The sequence below is a fragment of the Delphinus delphis genome, chromosome 4 (genome assembly GCF_949987515.2).
Source record: "Delphinus delphis chromosome 4, mDelDel1.2, whole genome shotgun sequence".
NCBI lineage: Eukaryota > Metazoa > Chordata > Mammalia > Artiodactyla > Delphinidae > Delphinus > Delphinus delphis.
Window position 1 is genome coordinate 66269570 of NC_082686.1, and position 17658 is coordinate 66287227.

Genomic DNA, 17658 nt, shown 5'->3' on the forward strand with positions numbered 1-17658 from the left:
TAAGGAAGTCTCTTAACCCCGGACCTAGGGGATCTTCTTGAAAGCCTTAAATTTAATGTTACTTTTTTGGGACTAAGTGCTTTGCCATAGGTAACCATTATCCAACTTTAACTTTGTATTGTCATTGTTCTGCATCCCAATTGTCTTAATGATTTGTGAAACTCCTAGACAGTTCACAGGCTAATTTTCAAGACGGTGGGTAGAAGCACTTGGCCTGAAAGCTGGTCATTCATTCCTATAATTCAGAGTTCTCCAAGCTGATATTCTATTCACTCATACCTGTCCTTCTGGCAGGGCACCTGGGCAGCGAGGATCCTCTGAGGCACACTCATTACCGAATCCAGAAATGTACTGCATGTGACAAAGACACAAAGGCCATCATTAATGGGATTTAAAGAGTATTTTGCTATTTTGACTGTCTATGAAGGTAAGAATTTCTTTATGACATATGTTTGTGGATCACATTCTATACATAACATCTTTGCTATGTCTTGGCATGTGAACCATTTAGGAAAGATAATTTCTCTGTGTGAATTTTAAAGACCACCAATTAATTGGGAGAAGAGTGCTGGATATTACATGGACTTTCCATCCTTAGCTGTACTTAGTTGATTTATGGGCTTATTCTTAATTATCCCACTCCAAGAACAGGTTCTTTAATTCTGGACCCATCAGGGAGTTCCTGAGAGGGGAGATGGCTCAGGCATCATCTCAACTCCAGGTTAGTAAGATCTGGCTGGCCTGGCTTGCAACCTCCCTGAGGTTGGAGCTCCACTTCCCCTTCATATGATGAAACAAGTAGCTGTAAAGAGTGTGTGGATCCAATCTGACAGCAAAACCCTTGAGAAAAAGCCCTCCAACCAGCCTCGCTGCAGGCAAAAACCTATATCATCTGGCTCATCTATGGAGCACTTGTAAATATATTTGCATCTATGTGGATATAGGAAAACAAGTTTTGAAGATATGCGTGGCTTTCAGGAGAATAGCCAGATCTGTCCTCCGTGGCACAATGGAGTTCATTCTGATTGTCATCAATTTACTTTTCATCCAGAGGAAAAAAAGGGAGTTTCTCAATAAAGTAAAGTGTGCAGAGCCTCTAAAACTTATTTTGACAACACTTAAACACACCTGTGAGTTCTTGTTCACTGTCTGGCTTCTCTGCTAGTTTATAAGCTCCATGAAGGCTGGAACTATGGCATCTTGTTTACCTCTATATGCCTTGTGCCTGGCTTATAGAAGGTACTCAGTAGATATCTACTGTTTGATTTAGTTTTTCCCTTACAGCCTGTTCTATTCTATTTATTTATTTATTTATTTATTTATTTTTGGCTGGGTTGGGTCTTCATTGCTGTGCATGGGCTTTCTCTAGTTGTGGAGAGTTGGGGCTACCCTTAGTTGTGGTGTACGGGCTTCTCGTTGCAGTGGCCTCTCGCTGTGGAGCACGGGCTCTAGAGCTCAGGCTCAGTAGCTGTGGCGCACGGGCTTAGTTGCTCCGCGGCATGTGGGATCTTCCCTGACCAGGGCTCGAACCCCTGTCCCATGCATTGGTAGGCAGATTCTTAACCACTGCGCCACCAGAGAAGTCCCCCTTAGAGCCTATTCTAACACGAGTGGATGTATCCTGATCTAAGTAGGGTTAGAACCCCCTTTTCTCTAACTTAAACATCAAAAAAAAGGCCATTTTCTTCCCATAGTTGTTCCTCATAAATGTATCAATACTTAATTTTAGCCCACGATAATGAAATTGCAGCGTCACTCAGTGAGTGAAATGCCACCATCTGAGTACATGTCTTTAAGAGATATAAGAAGGAAGTAAGTGGGTGGAGGATAAACCCTCCAGAATTCTCAGCAGCTTGGAGCAGGATGAGATTGATGTAACACACCTGGATGTGGGAGCAATGATCAGGGTAACAGCTGCCCATATTTGGAAGGAATATCAAATGTGAAATGTTATGACCTAGAAAGCAATGGAAGTGAAATTATTCTTTTTTGCCTCCAGACACAATATTTTTTTATATTTGAAAATCTATCAGCACTAAAAAGAGTGTGTTATATTACACAGAGATTGGTTAACAGCAGCATGCAATTTGGAATGATTTCCTTGGGGAAAGGGCAGAGACCATCCAGCATTCTGACTCTCCACTGAATACAATTTTCTTCTCTCTAATGAACCTCATGCTCACCATCAAGAGGATTGAATCTGAGCTGCTGAGAAATGGTATTGACCCGAAATTATCTTCAGTTCTGTGGAATGGAATTGCAGACCAATCTTGCCTGAAGCCACTGAGTACCTCAGTGGCTTCACTTTGTTCAAATGCAGCGTTGTTTCCCTCTGCAAAGGGAGGCAAGAAGGTCTGAGGCTGAGCTTTCTGGCAGGAGTGGGTGGGTTTACTCATTAACCTTCTCCATTCTTTGCAACTGCTGGCCTCAGAACAGAGTCCAGGGTTATTTGTATGTTGGGAACAAAGGAAAAGAGACTTACTATATGTAATTTTAAAGCATATGCTTCAGACTGCTTTAAAAAGTAGAAAAGAAAGTAGAAAGAACAGCTGGTGCTTTGGAAGGGAGCCATCCAGCTCAGAGAGAGGTGTGAGTTCTGAATCGGTTTCTCAATCTTAGCTGAGGTGCATTGGCTGAAGAGGGGGATGAAAACTGCTGAGTCATTCTCAAACCAGTTGGTTTTTCTAATCCCCTGAGAGAAAAATTACAGATGAGTTTGTTAGAGTTTTAAAATATCATGTGCCTTACTGCTGAAGGTATCAGAATCAAGGAAGCAGTATTCTGCAGCTGCTTTCCCAAGGCTTTGAGATCAAGGACAGAATCTGAACTCTGCTTATATCAGCTGTGAAAATCCAAGCTTTCAACTCCAGCTGGTTCAGTGACTATACAAATATACCTTATGCCGAAAAATTAAAAATAAAAACGTCTGACATTAAGCAAGTGTGTTTGTATGCTTTCTTCAATCCAGATTTCTGAATAATTTGCTCCCACATAGAAACAATTTTGTTTCCTTCCAAGAGAATTATACACATCCTTTCTAAATGAAAGAACAAATTACTGAGGTCCATGTAACTTCAGTACCATCAGTTCTTTGGCAGCTCCCTAGTGTACAGCTTTCTAATTTTCACCTGGTCCCCAGGATATGATTTATTTGTCAGAGTAGTTTTATGAGGTGCTTTCTCCTGACTCTGATTCTGGGTAACACCCTGATGGGACGAGCAGATACTATACCTCACTTCCTTTTCCTGGGCATGAGGGAAAGAGAGAGAAGTCAGGGTAGAGATGGAACTATAGCTACCTTTTTCTCCTGTGCAAAGAGTCCAGTATTTCTAGTTAACCTTGATGGGAACATAGGATATAGATTGCTAGGGGAACTTGAAGATTATTGCAAGTAGGCTAAACTGCGGTAGGCTGAATAATAATGCCCCAAAGATATCTATGTCTTAATCCCTGGAACTTGTGAGTGTTCCCTTATATAGCAAAAGAGACTTTGCAGATGTGATTAAGTTAAGGATCTTGAGATGGGGAGATGTCCTGGATTCTTTGGGTGCGCCCTAAATGTAATCATAAGTATTCGTAAGGGAGGGAGGTAGAGGAAGATTTGATTATAAAAGAGGAAAAGGTGATGTGATGATGGAAGCAGAGATGAGTGATGCACTTTGAAGATGGTGAAAGGGACCATAAGTCAAGAAATGCAGGCAACTTCTAGAAGCTGGAAATGCAGGGAAATGGATTCTCCCCTTGAGTCTTCAAAAGGAACCAGCCAACACCTTGACTTTAAGCCCAGTGAAACTGATTTCAGACTTCTGACCTCCAGAACTGTAAGAAAATAAATTTGGTCATTTTAAGCCACTAAATTTGTGGTAATTTGTTACAACAGAAACAGGAAATGAATACAATAATTATGTAGACCAGGGGGTCCCATCTCTGGCTAATTAGAATCACCCCCAAAGCTTGTTAAAAACAGACCCATACCTAGTGAATCAAAATATTTGGTGCTGGGGCCCGAAGTCTGCATGTTAAACAGCTCTCTTTTTTAGAAATGAAGAAATCAAGACTTGTAGAAGTGGACTTGTAGAAGACTTAAGAACATTGGGTGGTTCATTTAAAATTTAATTTTACTATTTTATCTTTTGAACTTTCTTCCCCCAGTTGTGCTGCTTTTATGTTAATGTGATTTCATTTGAGGCTTTGTGTTGACATATCCATTAAAAGGAAGAAATAAAAGCAGAGAAATATTTTTTTTAACTTATAGTGTGTATTGATTAGAGTGATGCAATCTGGCTTTCTGTGTTTGGATTTGTGATCTGTAGAGCTAACCTTTCCTTGCAGAGATTAGACAGCAGGCTGGGGAAAATGCCTTTGAAATTGAGAACAAAGAGCAGCATGCAATTTACGTTGGTGTGCTGGTGCTGTGCATAATAAGTTGCTCAAAAATTTCAGCAGGATAGGATTTTAGATATAATTTATTTATAAATGGTAAGGATGTTTCCACCCCTGCTGAACTTCCCCATAGCCTTTTCATCAGGAAATGAAGTTTTTATGCACTCCCCCTCTTCTAAGACTTCAACTACCACCATTGATATGATGACCTCCCATATCTATTCTCCTAGCTCTACCCCCTCCCCTGAGATCCAGATCCATACATCTGACCACATCCTGGGTATCTCATCTTGGCTGTCCCTGCAGCAACCCAAATTTAACTCTTGGATCCCAGAACATGCAGGGCTTTCTGTGTGTGCTGTGCCTTTGCACTTGTTTCCTCTAGCCCCTTTTCAGTGAAGTCAATTTCTACGTCTCTCCTAAGACTCAGCTTAGGAACTGCCTCCTTCAAGGAGTTTCTCTGGGCTCCACCTAGTCCAGATTCAGTTCCTTTCCTATGTTAATTCGTGGCATCATGTATTAACATATAATATTTGCCGAATGAAAGAATGAGAATTCTTTCTCAGTCTTTCTAACTCTTGATCAGGCATAAAGAAGCAAACTCTTTTACTTCAGTGTTGAGTGGTTTTAGGACCCCTGTTAATTAGGGAGATGTTTGATTTTCAAACTCAGCATCAGTTGAAGGGCATTCAGAAAGTGCTCAAACCCTGGAAAGAAGCCTGGAGTCTGGCACACTTGGCTTGAGTCAAGATTCTGGGCAGTTCTACTCAGGTCCACATGCATGTGTTGGGCACTGATGCCAGCCTGGGGTGGACACTAGGCATAGTTTTAGACATTGGCCTTGAGGCACTCAGTCTAGCAGATGCTACTAAAGCTCCTTTTGGAGCCTGGGCATGGATTCAGACAAACCCAATTTCTAATCCAGTCTCTATCACCTACCAGCAGTGACCTTGGGCAAGTCACTTAATCTCTCTAAACTTTATTTTCCTTAATGGTAAAGTGGCTACCTCCAGATTTACTTTGAAGATTATGAGTTAATTCATTAGTACCACATAACCCACACATATTTTTCAATCGAAGATTAAATAATAAAAGGAATTATTTCCTAGAGGAAGTGCTAGGGTTTCTACTGGCCAAGTGCTGATTGTGAGCCTCAAAATAACTGAATAGATTAAACATGCCTAATTGGTTGGCTGGAGGCTGTCCAGGAAGCTGCAGCATCAGGAAGGTGTGGGAGAGTAGGGGCTGGCAAACAGACACAGTGAGAAACATGTCTGTCCATGGTGGAGGAGAGCCCTTATGACATCTACAGATTCCCAAGACAATATATGAAAAAAGCTAGGCAAGAGATGGACAGTTAGGCCGTCATCTCTTTTCTTTATCATCCCCCAGCCCCAGCCATGCTTACGGACACCACAGCGAAGCCTCTGAACACAACAGCTTGGACGAGGGCCTCTCTAAGTTCTTTCTGACTCTGAAGCTCTGGAATTCTCAGACACTTCCATGAGTTGTGGCTGAAGAAGCCACAGCGAAGTGGCCAGATAGTTTCTTACCTTCAACTCTGCCATTTTCCTTCTGCTGCAGGTGTGGCGATTTCAGGAAACCCAGGCTCAGAGAGGGTATGAAGTCAAAATGCTTCTGTTTCTCCTTCAAATCACCTCTGGATGTTGTTATTCTACTGCTTCACTGTGCTCGCTGGTCAGCTGGTCGCTCAAACTAGCCACAAGCGTTTCCTAACTGCTACACTAGGGAGAAAGTCCAGCATGCTTGTTTCCAAACTGCTTACACAACTGTCTTTGGTTTTGAAACCCGGGCTGTTTCTGAAGTTTGCAGAGGCCTGTCTCCTCTTCACCCAAGGTAAATGTTGACCAATGATTTGTTCCAGTTAAAAGAAAGAGGCTTATGACTAAAGGCAGAGAATTTAAAGCTCTCTGCGGAAGGAACTGTGGCAGTTAGGGCCTGCTGTGTGAGGTAGAGGTTTCTCCACTCAGTCCCGACTGAGGCTGGGAAGGAACAGGGTGTTCACTCTCTGGAGAGCAGTGAGGAAATGATCCGTGCTGTGACACAGGCGTTTTCACGCAGCTACCTGAAGCAGGGACAGGGTCTGGACAGCTCTCCATACCTGCTCCCAGGGATGAGCTGGGTGAACAGTTCAGAGCCTGAAGCACTTCGCTTAAAGCAAACTGAGATATTTACTATTGCTCCTCTTAATTTCTTAAATGTATTTAGTGTTCTTATAAATTCTTTAAGAATCTTATTTCCTAATGCCTGTACCTCTCTAGAAAGAGACCAAGGGATTACTTTCCAGCCACCTTTTCCATGACTCCCTTGTCCTTCATCTTGGCTGCTCTCCTTAGCCATGGTCAGGTATCAACTTCATGGCTAATGGCATTCAGGAAGGAAGAAACCATATATCGAGAGCTTGTTCATGCCAGATTTTCCCACAGACATTACCTCATTTAATTTCACAAAAACAATCTTTTAAACTAGGCTTTATTATCATAAACTCAGGTGCAGCAGAACAGGCAGGAAGTGTAAATGGGTAAAGTAGGCTAGGTGATTTTTTAAGATATGACTTTTATACACGAAGCTCCAATTTTTAAACATTGGCAACTTAAACAAGTGAATGGATGAATGAATGAATGAATAAAGCCATTGTAATAGATTGCAAATAATGCCCACAGATTCCTTTCATCCTTGTATGTATGCCCCTTTGCAATGTGACTTTGCTGCTCCTCCCAAAATGAGACGGAGTCTTTTACTTACCTCCTTGAATCTTACTTTGGCTAATAGCAAACACAACACAAGCACAGGTTTGAAAAATGCTGTGCCTTACGATTTGCCCATTTCTTGCTACTTGAGACCACCATTCAGCGAAGTCAGGCTAGCCTCCTTGAGAATGAGACCAAGAGGTCCAGGCACTCAACAGCCCAGCACTAGCTGCCAGATGTGTGAATGAGGCAATGTGGCTGCCAGATGACTGCAGACACGTACGTGATCCCAGGTGAGATCAGCAGGAGAACCACCAGCTAAACCTAGCCCAAACTGCTGACCCACAAAATTGTGAGCAAATAGAATGACATATTTTATGCCATTAAATATTGGGGTGTTTTGTTAAGCGGTGATAGATAACTGATACAATTATGTCAAGAAACATGCATGTAGGTGTGAATGACTATGGGCTGCCAGTTTGACACATTCTGCTTTAGATAAAGGGGTCTAAGCAACCTCCAGAGGTCCCCAGGCTCCAGCGTACTGCAGTAGCAGCAGAATGATTTGCCTGTGTCTGAGGTGTTAGCACAGAAAGGACCAGGCCAAAGGAGCCATGTTGATATAAACAAGTGACAGGCTGGTAGCAAACTGTGTGGATTGATGCCTGCAGACCAGGGAGTTTATAGCACATCTCAGCATATGTCAGCATAGACAACTGACATTGTGGTATTATATAAGCTTCCCTGGAATTTATATGCAAACCTGGGAGAAAGGGGGGTGTAAACCCTAGCTTTACTGAGGCTAAGTTTTTATTATTCCTGCAGTATGCAGTATGCAGACTCAAAATCAAAAGTGAATTCAAGAAAAATATTTCTTGCATATCTGAGTTTATGAGTACATTGGGTCTTGAATCTCTATTGATCATAGAAGTTAGGCTTTGGTGATTAGGGGGAAAAATGGATGGGAACCAATAAATGACAAAGGAAAAGCTTTACTGCTTTGTTTTTCCATAAACTTTATATGTTCTTTCCAAATCAGCTTTGAAGGCAGATTTAAGAGGTGTTTCAGTTCCTTCCTAAGGTGTGAGAGATTTCTGAAAGAGTAAGAAAGTGGTAACAGATCCTTGACTGGATGAAAATTATTTTGAGGGGCCTGAAAATATTTAAAATTGAATAAACCTATCAATTCCCTATTTAGAGATTTCTCCCAAGTGGGTTCACTTTATTTCCCGTCTTCTTCTGTTTTTGTAACAATAATTCAAGAAAACGAGTACTTGCTTTGTAACCACTATGTGCCAGGTACTGTGCCATACACACACACAGAAGAAATGAGAATAAATAAAATATAGAACACATAGCTCTGAGTCTATGTCTGATGACTTTCTATTTTAATCTAATCACACACTTATTTATTTATCTTACAATTATAGGGGACCTGCTATGTGCCAGGCCCTGTGAGGTGTGGGGGAATACAGAAATGATTGAGAGTCTGGTCCTGTAGGAGGGTGCATGCTGGAGAAGACTGACCAATAAACAGGCCATTACAACGGAGTGCCATGTATGCTGTGACAAGAAAGAGTCAGGGTGCTATGGGAGGGACTAGGAACCACAGAGCTCTGACTAGCTCCCTGAGGAGATGATAGCTGAGCCAAGTCACACAGAGTAAGAGTTGGATAGGGCACTGAGGAGAGGGAGGATTGTACACAAAGACAGAGAAGTGCAGTGCATTCAAAGACCTGTTTTTAGGGCACTGACGGAAACAGAGTGGAGGAGCCTAGTGAGGGAAGGCTTCCAGAAAGGGGAGTTTTGGCAGACATTTAAAGCAGGGGAAAGAGGGGAACTTCTAGGCAGGGTGATTAGCATTCAAAAAGACACCTAGGGCTTCCCTGTTGGTGCAGTGGTTGAGAGTCTGCCTGCCAATGCAGGGGACACGGGTTTGTGCCAGGTCCGGGAAGATCCCACATGCTGCAGAGTGGCTAGGCCCGTGAGCCATGGCCGCTGAGCCTGCGCGTCCGGAGCCTGTGCTCCGCAACGGGAGAGGCCACAAGAGCGAGAGGCCCACATACTGCAAAAAAAAAAAAATAAAAAGACACCCAGTGGAAGAAGCAGGTTGTGTGCAGGAACAAGGCAAACATATACTGGACCAGAGCAGAGTCACAGTATCAAAGTGGTGAGCAATAAGAACAAAGATGCCAAAAGCCAGGCAGAGGGAGAGGGATTCAGAGAATGATATGGGGAACAGGTGAAGAGAAGAACTTGAAAAGGACCAGAAATTGGAGACACCAGATCCCTGCCACCTCTGGATTCTAGCACAAGATAGGTTTACTCTCTGCAGAAGCTCTGGACTCACAAACATCAGGGAGTGGGGAGTAGGACCAAAACCAAGTGTAGTGATGATAAAATCTCCAGCTTCCTTCTCCAATTGCATTTCCAGAATGCTATCAGCAAGTGTTTTACCCTCCAGACAGGACACTGGAGGATTCTTCTCTAGGACAGTGTCCCATAAATACTATACATTTTGATCAATAATTATTAAATATAAAAGGCAAAGTCTTTCTGGAAGTGCTTCTTTTAATGAGGTAGATGGCTCCCTCCCACATTAATTCAAATATCCATGAATAATTCTTATTTCTAGAATGACACAGGATTCAGCATCATTTAATCCTATTTTTTGCTTTTTTAGACATAAATGTTGAGAAAATTTGTTCACATAAATAAGCAGTTATGAATGGAAGGGATTTTGTTATGGTAGCACTCAAATTCCTTCTGAATTAAATACCAAAAATCACATACTGACCTATCATTAAACATTATTTTAATGACCTATCAGTCAATAACTCAGGTTGGTTCTTCTTCAATTTTGTTGCAAGCAAATAATTGGAAACCTGATTGGAAAAGGCTTTGTTACCCAGCTATTGGAATCAGTGACTTTAACTGTTACCCTTTCACTTGGAGGTGCTTTGTCTAACTCATTTACTCAGAAAGGGTTAGGAAAACAAAAATGTTAATTTTATATACCTTTGCCTGTATAATTATTTTTGATGTAAATGTTATTTTGATATTTTGATAGACCAGGCAAGAAGACTTGACATGAAAGAATGTGCCACAGCCTTGGATGTTTCCTACCAAAGCTCTTTGCTTTGTTCTCAGGAGCTCTTCCTTAAGAGCTCTGCATTTTTTTTTTTTTTTTTTTTTTTTTTTTGTAATTGTGAGGAGTGGAACAGACAAAATCCTTAAATAAAACTAATATTCAGAATTGTCCCTTTGTTGGCATCCAGAAGACATTTACACCCCTGGGCAATATGCCGTATTTCTATTGCACTAGTAGTGAGATGCTCTTTTTCTGTAGTGGGAAAAGGGCAATTGGGAAAGTAGAGGTGGTAAATAAGAGCCAGCGCGAGCTGCTTCACAAGCAGATCAATCTTAACAAAGATACATTCATATGAGAATTCGTGATCTGAAAAATGATTCCCTTAAAACTATCCGTGCCCATGTACCTCTTGGAAGAGATTCTTCCACACATCCCAGTTGGAAGACCCCTGATCCACACCAAGAAAATGGAAAATATTACATCTAGGAAACTGGGGATTATTACAGAGTAATGTGAAGGGCAAGTGGCAGGCCTAGAGAGCAATCACTCCAGAGTGCAGTTAGAGGACGGAGGACTTCAGGACCGATGTCTCCAAGAAAAAAATGAAACTGATAGATTACCTGATATATTTGATGGTACTGAACAAGATTTTACATCTTTGTTGAAGTTTAGGGGTTTCATTCTTCACCTTTACTTATTGATGATCTTGGTAAAGCTTAGTGGTTGGCCAGCTGAGAAAACAAATGTGGTATAAGAGAGGGGCTATGTATAAGATGGCAAGGCATTTCATTAGAAATAGATATACCCAGAGGGTAGAAAGTGCTAGTATTAAAAATGGGTAGCAGTACATCGAAGACAAATATTTCCTGTTTTGCCAATAGAGGATGTGACAATCACGCTACGATTGCTGTGGCATGTGTAGCCTTGGGAGGGAGGAGTGGCTTACTTAGTTTATTAAGGGGCGATCATGAACTCTGATGAACTCTGCTATAACGGTGCCATAAGGTAGAGTCTACAATCCATGTGTTCCCTACGTTTTTGATATGGGTTTATTTTTTTCAAAGGGTGGATCCTGAGCTACCTGCATCAAAATCACCTGGTTTGCCTGTTAAAAATACAAAATCCTGGCTCTATCCCATATACATAGAATTGGGCGAGGGGGGGCAGAAGAAATCTTGGAATCTGCATTTTAAACAAGCACTTCAGAGGACTTCCATACACTTTTGAGTTTGAAAGCCATTGCTTTGAGTCCTTAAATGTAGGTGCTTATTAATTGTTACTCAAAGTTGGATCCTTTTCCTACTCTATGGAGCAGCGCTGGCAGGCTCCAACTCCAATTCTGCATTAGGCAGACATACTGGGGAATATGTGAGGCTCAGGGTTCTCCCAGTGCTAGATCTCCCGAAACCCTTCCTCTTCTACCACAGTAATTTAACTCAGTTTTGGGACTATGGAGAAATGAATTTTTTAACTTCCTACTCCTCCTTCCCCCAGAGTATCCTCCTTTGAATTTTAACAGATGTTAAATCAATGCAGACATCCTGTTAGACTTCAAACTTCTTAAAATAGATGCTACCTGTGCTTTAAAAATTTCAATTAAACCAACATTTAGATACCCATATAAGGCCCTACCTAGGTTGGGTGCTAAAGCATACCCTGTTGAAATGAAGACTCAGAAGCTCTGATTATGGCAGTGGTTAGGAGCTCTTCACCTCAGTCCGATGGCCCAGCACATCAGTTCTATGCAGTCCACTTCCAGAATGGAGAAAAACAGCAGTGTCACGGCACCTGGATTATATCATAGATGTCCCAAGTTCAGGGACTTTTGAAAACCTGAGTAAAGCTGATATGGATCAACCCCTTTGGGAGTGGCTCTCTCTCTACAGCACTAAGGTAGAGAGACCAACCCGAATCCTTAGTTGGATTCCAACTAAGCCGCCTGGGGGACAGATGAGTGGCTACAGATCTTCGTATCTGGTTGCCTCCACAGTGAGTAAGAACGTTGGTTAGACATCTGAATCACAACAGGGGAAAAAAAAAAGTTCTCTTATAGGTAGCAATTTGTTCCATCAAGAAAGTAAGAAAATTAAAGCTTTAATTAACACTTTTTAGGAAGTATTTGGTATTTAAACTTATTATTACCTAAAAGCAATTTTTATGAGCAGGTTTCAGGAAGTCTTAGCAAAACTTATGCTTCAAAAGATTCTTTTTGAAGAACTCTGGCTAATAACATTCACTTTGGCCAACAACCTTATTTTGCTGCTACTAATGCTGCAACAAACTTACCTTAGATGATTAAAATCATTTTTTCTTAGAAAACTGTAATTCAGGAGTCAAGCCTGACAGCAAGAACAAATGAAGTTGAGTATTGTTAATTTTTCAAGATTGACCCTGAAGCCATCAGTGATAGGTTATTTTCATCTTATTTTTTAATAAGGGAGAAAATAGAGAAATTGGAATAGATCTCCTTTCTAATTAAGGGTTATTGATTTATTTTTTAAAAGAGGAATACAAAGAGCTTCAGTTGGTTTAGGTCTTCTGCATATGCATTTGGTTTCTACTTCTTAACTGCACAGCCACTGTCACAAAATACTTGTGCCAAATTCCACATACAGATCCTGATTTGCATAGCTCTCCTTTATGTCAAAAAAGAAATCAGGGCTAACTCTTGTGGGGGAGGATGTGAAGAAAGACTGGAGAAAATTCTAGCTGATGAAAAGTGCTTTAAAATCCCTTGCCAAATTCCTAAGACAGACTTTCTAAAAGCACTCTCTAACATCATCATTTTAATATCCTCTTTCAGCACACCTTGATTTCCAAAGTATGGAATAGAAAGAGATTTTAGTGGTTTTTTCCCCTAGTTTTAAAATGAGAAGCTGAAACTGTGTACTGATTATTATTATACTTTAATATGGAGCAAAATCAGGAGTGCAGAGACCTCCTAGAGAGAAGAATACATGTGAAAAGGAGTTGTTGAATAAGGCAGCAAATTACAGTTTTCGTAAAACAGGTTTATATATTAACAAAGACTGGGGCAAAGGCAATTACACGAGCAAAAAAGATGGGTAAAAAAAGTAGTGATGAACAATTATGCATATACACACCCCCCCAATTTTGGATTATGAAATCCAAGAATCCTAGTCCATAATTCATGTAAATGTGTTGCTGTGGAAGTTATTTTTACTTCTCTCCATAAATACATTGTTGACACAAAGAATAATATTCTTAGTTTACGGATTATAGTTAAGGGACATTTTAGGAGTTGATCTTTCCTTCAAAAATAAAAATAAAAACTGAAGAGGCTGTAAATCTCTCTTACTGCCCTTGTGCAGGTCTTAGATTTCACCCTACCTATTTCCAAACAGAAAACAGTAAGAGGGTGCAGACAGCTGTAACCTAAAGAGTGAAGGATTTAGTGAGCTGTCAATTTCTCGCATAATTCTTCTTTTCTGGTACTGCTGTTCTCTATGTATTATTAATCTATTTATATTTAACTCCAGCTATTAGTCCGCCTCTTCCAGCCACTGAGCCATTTGCAAAGGAGAGGAGAGAGAGACAACGGTTGCTATTATTAGGCATCCTTTTGTGTGATGAAGGTGGAGGCAGTTAAATAACACCATTTTGCTTCTTTGAAAATGACAGAGAGTGTTAGGGGTGGACAACTCAGGGCCGGTTAACATAACCTTTCCCCTCAGAAGGTAAAACAATAGAGATACATTTTTGAAGGAGATACATTTTTGAAGTACTTAATTAAGCCTTCAGCAAGGAGTGTGGGAAAATTACAGACCCATAAAAACCCTCCAGTTCTGGGCAAGAGTAAATTTTCTCTGCAGCATTCTGTCACTGCTCATTTACTGCATCATTTTGACATCTCGTATTTCCACAAGGCTTTTATATAATCTATAAACAGGGACAGAAAGGTGAGGAACAGAGAGAATGGGGACAAAGTTTGGACTTCCCACGCTGTTACTTCCTTTCAGTTTTCCATTAAAGGGTGAGGCTGAAGGGTGGCATTTTAAGATGATTTCGTTAAAAGCCTGAGACATTAATAACTGACACAGCAAGAAGAAAGCTGTGAAAAACTGCCACTGCTTGCTTACTCTTCAAAGGATGAGTGTAATTCAGTCATAATGTAAGCTCTTTAATGTTCCTCCCCCAAACCTTTTTCGATCAGGAAAGCCTGGAATCTGTAGGCAAGAAAGATAATTATATTAGGACTCAAGCAGGCAGAGTTCAAATGCTAATAGCCTTTAAAATGTTCTCCTTATTTTCTGTTTCTGTATGTTGGGCTGTTGTTCTTTAAAGAACTATCTTTCTGCGGTTTTACTCCGAAAACCACAGCAGATTAAATAATAAAAATAAATTCTACCAAAATGAAAAACATTTGCCAAGCAATTGGTGATAGTGCCATCTAAATCAGACAGGATGGCGGTGAATCTCATAATATTCACCTATTGGACTTTTATATGAATTATTTGCATTGTGATAGACTCTGGATATATGCCTTTGGAGTCTCAAGCAATTCTATTATTTTATAATGTAACCTTATCTCTGGATTCTTTTTGTTTCTTAGACTCTTATTTTCCCTTGATCTGATTTTTTCTTTTGTATTTAACAGGACAGAAGAAAGTCAGTTGCTTGGGCCTACAAAGGACTCCCCCGACCCCAAGTTTTAAAAAAGATTTCAAAAGCAAATTTGGAAATAAATTTCAAATAAGTCAAACCTCTCTCCAATTTCAAGAAATCATTTTATCAAGAAAAGATAGATACAGACCTGATTACCATCTCTTAAAAAGTATCTCTTCTCTATGACCTGTGAAAAACAAATAAAGATTTTAAGGGCTTAGCACATATACCTTGAAAAGGTAGTAACTGCAATGGCCACTAATGGCACTAAAAGGTATATACCCAAATTAAGAGTCTTTTCAACAGCACAGACATCTAATACAATGAGTTAAATCTGGTGCTAATGAGATCAGGATTGTGGAAGTATTTTTATAAAAGCCTGCCTCTTGTTCCAAAAAGCATTAATGATAGGTCAAAAAATACATGAACAACAAAAAAGACTAAATAACCAGAGAGTGACATGACATCCCATGCAATTCCTAGTGTATGGCTGCAAATTTGACTCAAAGTTCCCTAGCAGTCGGCCCCAAAAGGTACCAAACAGAATCCATAAGATAAAAGCAAAGCACTTTTGCTACTACAATAGCATACCTATTCCTTAAAGAGGAGTCTGTCTATATAATGTAGTAAACTACCACATTCCTCTAGTAAACACAGTTGTAAATTCTGTCAGTCCTTAATGGAGACAGATGACAACATCAAAAGCAGTCAATTAACTTCTTTTCCAACTTAATCTGCACCCTTAATTCAGCAGTTTCGGAATTGTCTGTATTTGGTCAGTAGGAGAAATAAGGTAAAGCAGTGGATGTATCTGTACAAATCCATCACCACTACTGAAAAGAAGCCTTCAAAATATGTGCCCTAACATAATGAGTTTAAGAGCACCATATTTTCACAGGATGAGAAACATTTTTTTGAATTTTATTTTATTTATTTTTTATACAGCAGGTTTTTATTAGCTATCTATTTTATACATATTAGTGTATACATGTCAATCAAAATCTCCCAATTCATCCCCCCCCAACCCTCCCCCCACCCCCCGCCACTTTCCCCCCTTGGTGTCCATACATTTGTTCTCTACATTCACATGATGAAAAACATTTAAAAAAAAAAAGAACTCTGTTTAACACTTGAGAAACTGCAATGGTGACAGAGGCAGTATTATTTTCTTTACACAGAGCTTTACATGTGATTAAGAAAAGTTCAGCAGATTAGAATACAGATTATCTGGAGATTAACTCTAAGACATTAGAATCTAGAATTATGAGGCTAGGAACTTCCTCAGAATAAAGCAGAGCATCTTCTTCCAGGCCTGCAGCAGCTTGCTCTCATTGGCCTGACAGCCATATCATCTGGATTCATTTTATCTTCGAGACTATGGATGGGTTACTTTTAGTCACAAGAGACTCAGGGTAAGGTTGCACTCACTGGCCTCAAAGGTAGAAAAGCTGGTTCATGATTAGTACCCATCTAAAATACCTGACACCACAAAAACTATGACAGGACTGATTTTCCTTCCTCTCTCCAGGGTAGGACAGGAAAATTCTATTACTCTGGAGTGGTTAGGAATTACTATTAGCGAAGGGAGTGTGGAAGAGGATTAGATTCCCTCTTGGAAAAGAAATCTTTAATTAATTAATTAATTTAATTTTTGAGTCTTTGTTGCTGCACGCGGGCTTTCTCTAGTTGCAGCGAGCGGGGTCTAGTCTTCGTTGCACTGCATGGACTTCTCATTGCAGTGGCTTCTCTTGTTGCAGAGCATGGGCTCTAGGCACATGAGCTTCAGTAGTTGCAGCACGTGGGCTCAGTAGTTGTGGCTCATGGGTTTAGTTGTTCTGCAGCCTGTGGGATCTTCCCAGACCAGGGCTCAAACTCGTGTCCCCTACATTGGCAGGTGGATTCTTAACCACTGCGCCACCAGCGAAGTCCCTTGGAAAAGAAATCTTTACACTAAATTCTGGAAGATATGATGTAAAGTCATATCTTAGCTGCCAAGTCCCTTGCTTTCAGGCAACCACCTCAGTCTGGAGGTCTGGCCCACCTCTTTTTTTTTTTTTTTTAATTAATTAATTATTTTTTGGCTGCATTGGGCCTTCGTTGCTGCACGCAGGCTTTCTCTAGTTGCGGCAAGCGGGGGTTACTCTTTGTTGCAGTGCGTGGTCTTCTCATTGCGGTGGCTTCTCTTGTTGTGGAGCACAGGCTCTAGGCGTGCTGGCTACAATAGCTGTGGCGCGTGGGCTCAGGGGTTGTGGCTCGTGGGCAGTAGAGTGCAGGCTCAGTAGTTGTGGTGCACGGGCTTAGTTGCTCCATGGCATGTGGGATCCTCCAGGAACAGGGAACCCATGTCCCCTGCCTTGGCAGGTGGATTCTTAACCACTGCGCCACCAGGGAAGTCCTGGCCAACCTCTTAATCCACCTGACTTTGTTTGTGATTTAGGAAACCAAGAGAGAAGTTGCTTTTCAATTTTGCTCATAATTCCCTGCCCTCAACTTGCGATGTCCTTCTCTTATCAAACCATTTTTTAAAAAAATTATTTATTTATTTATTTGGCTGCATCGGCTCTTAGTTGCCAGCAGGCGGGATCTTCGCTGTGGCATGTGGGATCTAGTTCCCTGACCAGGGATCGAACCTGGGCTCCCTGCATTGGGAGTGCAGAGTCTTAACCACTGGACCACCAGGGAAGTCTCCTCTTATCAAAACTTGCTCTCTTCTTAAAACCAACCAAGTTCCCTCTAATTTTTTTTTTTAAGTAGTCTTGCCTGACAACTTGGGTCACACTGATCTATAACCCATTGTTTCTCTAGGATATAACTTATTACATTTTATTTTATTTATTTATTTATTGC

At 40.8% G+C, this 17658-nt stretch overlaps 2 protein-coding genes and 1 non-coding gene across 4 annotated transcripts in view; all 3 read right to left on the reverse strand.

The window, feature by feature from the left end:
* HGD (homogentisate 1,2-dioxygenase) overlaps nucleotides 1-6175 on the reverse strand; it is a 45305-nt gene extending 39130 nt beyond the window's left edge. The window contains exons 1-3 of one of the 2 annotated variants that reach the window (XM_060010724.1): nucleotides 5937-6175; nucleotides 1884-1957; nucleotides 280-351 (exon numbers count right to left, since the gene is read on the reverse strand). In XM_060010724.1, the coding sequence (XP_059866707.1) occupies nucleotides 280-351; nucleotides 1884-1922 (111 nt within the window). In that variant the 5' untranslated portion in view covers nucleotides 1923-1957; nucleotides 5937-6175. The remainder of the gene's footprint in view (nucleotides 1-279; nucleotides 352-1883; nucleotides 1958-5936) is intronic. The other variant, XM_060010725.1, reaches the window with a different exon arrangement.
* Nucleotides 6176-13074: 6899 nt separating this feature from the next.
* The window catches only part of RABL3 (RAB, member of RAS oncogene family like 3), a 38824-nt gene continuing 34240 nt past the window's right edge, over nucleotides 13075-17658 (reverse strand). Inside the window, exons 7-8 of the mRNA XM_060010729.1 lie at nucleotides 14960-14998; nucleotides 13075-14372 (exon numbers count right to left, since the gene is read on the reverse strand). Coding sequence (XP_059866712.1) covers nucleotides 14307-14372; nucleotides 14960-14998 — 105 coding nt within the window. The 3' untranslated portion in view covers nucleotides 13075-14306. The remainder of the gene's footprint in view (nucleotides 14373-14959; nucleotides 14999-17658) is intronic.
* Nucleotides 17421-17493, reverse strand: TRNAG-CCC (transfer RNA glycine (anticodon CCC)). The gene has a single exon. It is a non-coding gene; the product is annotated as a tRNA-Gly (tRNA).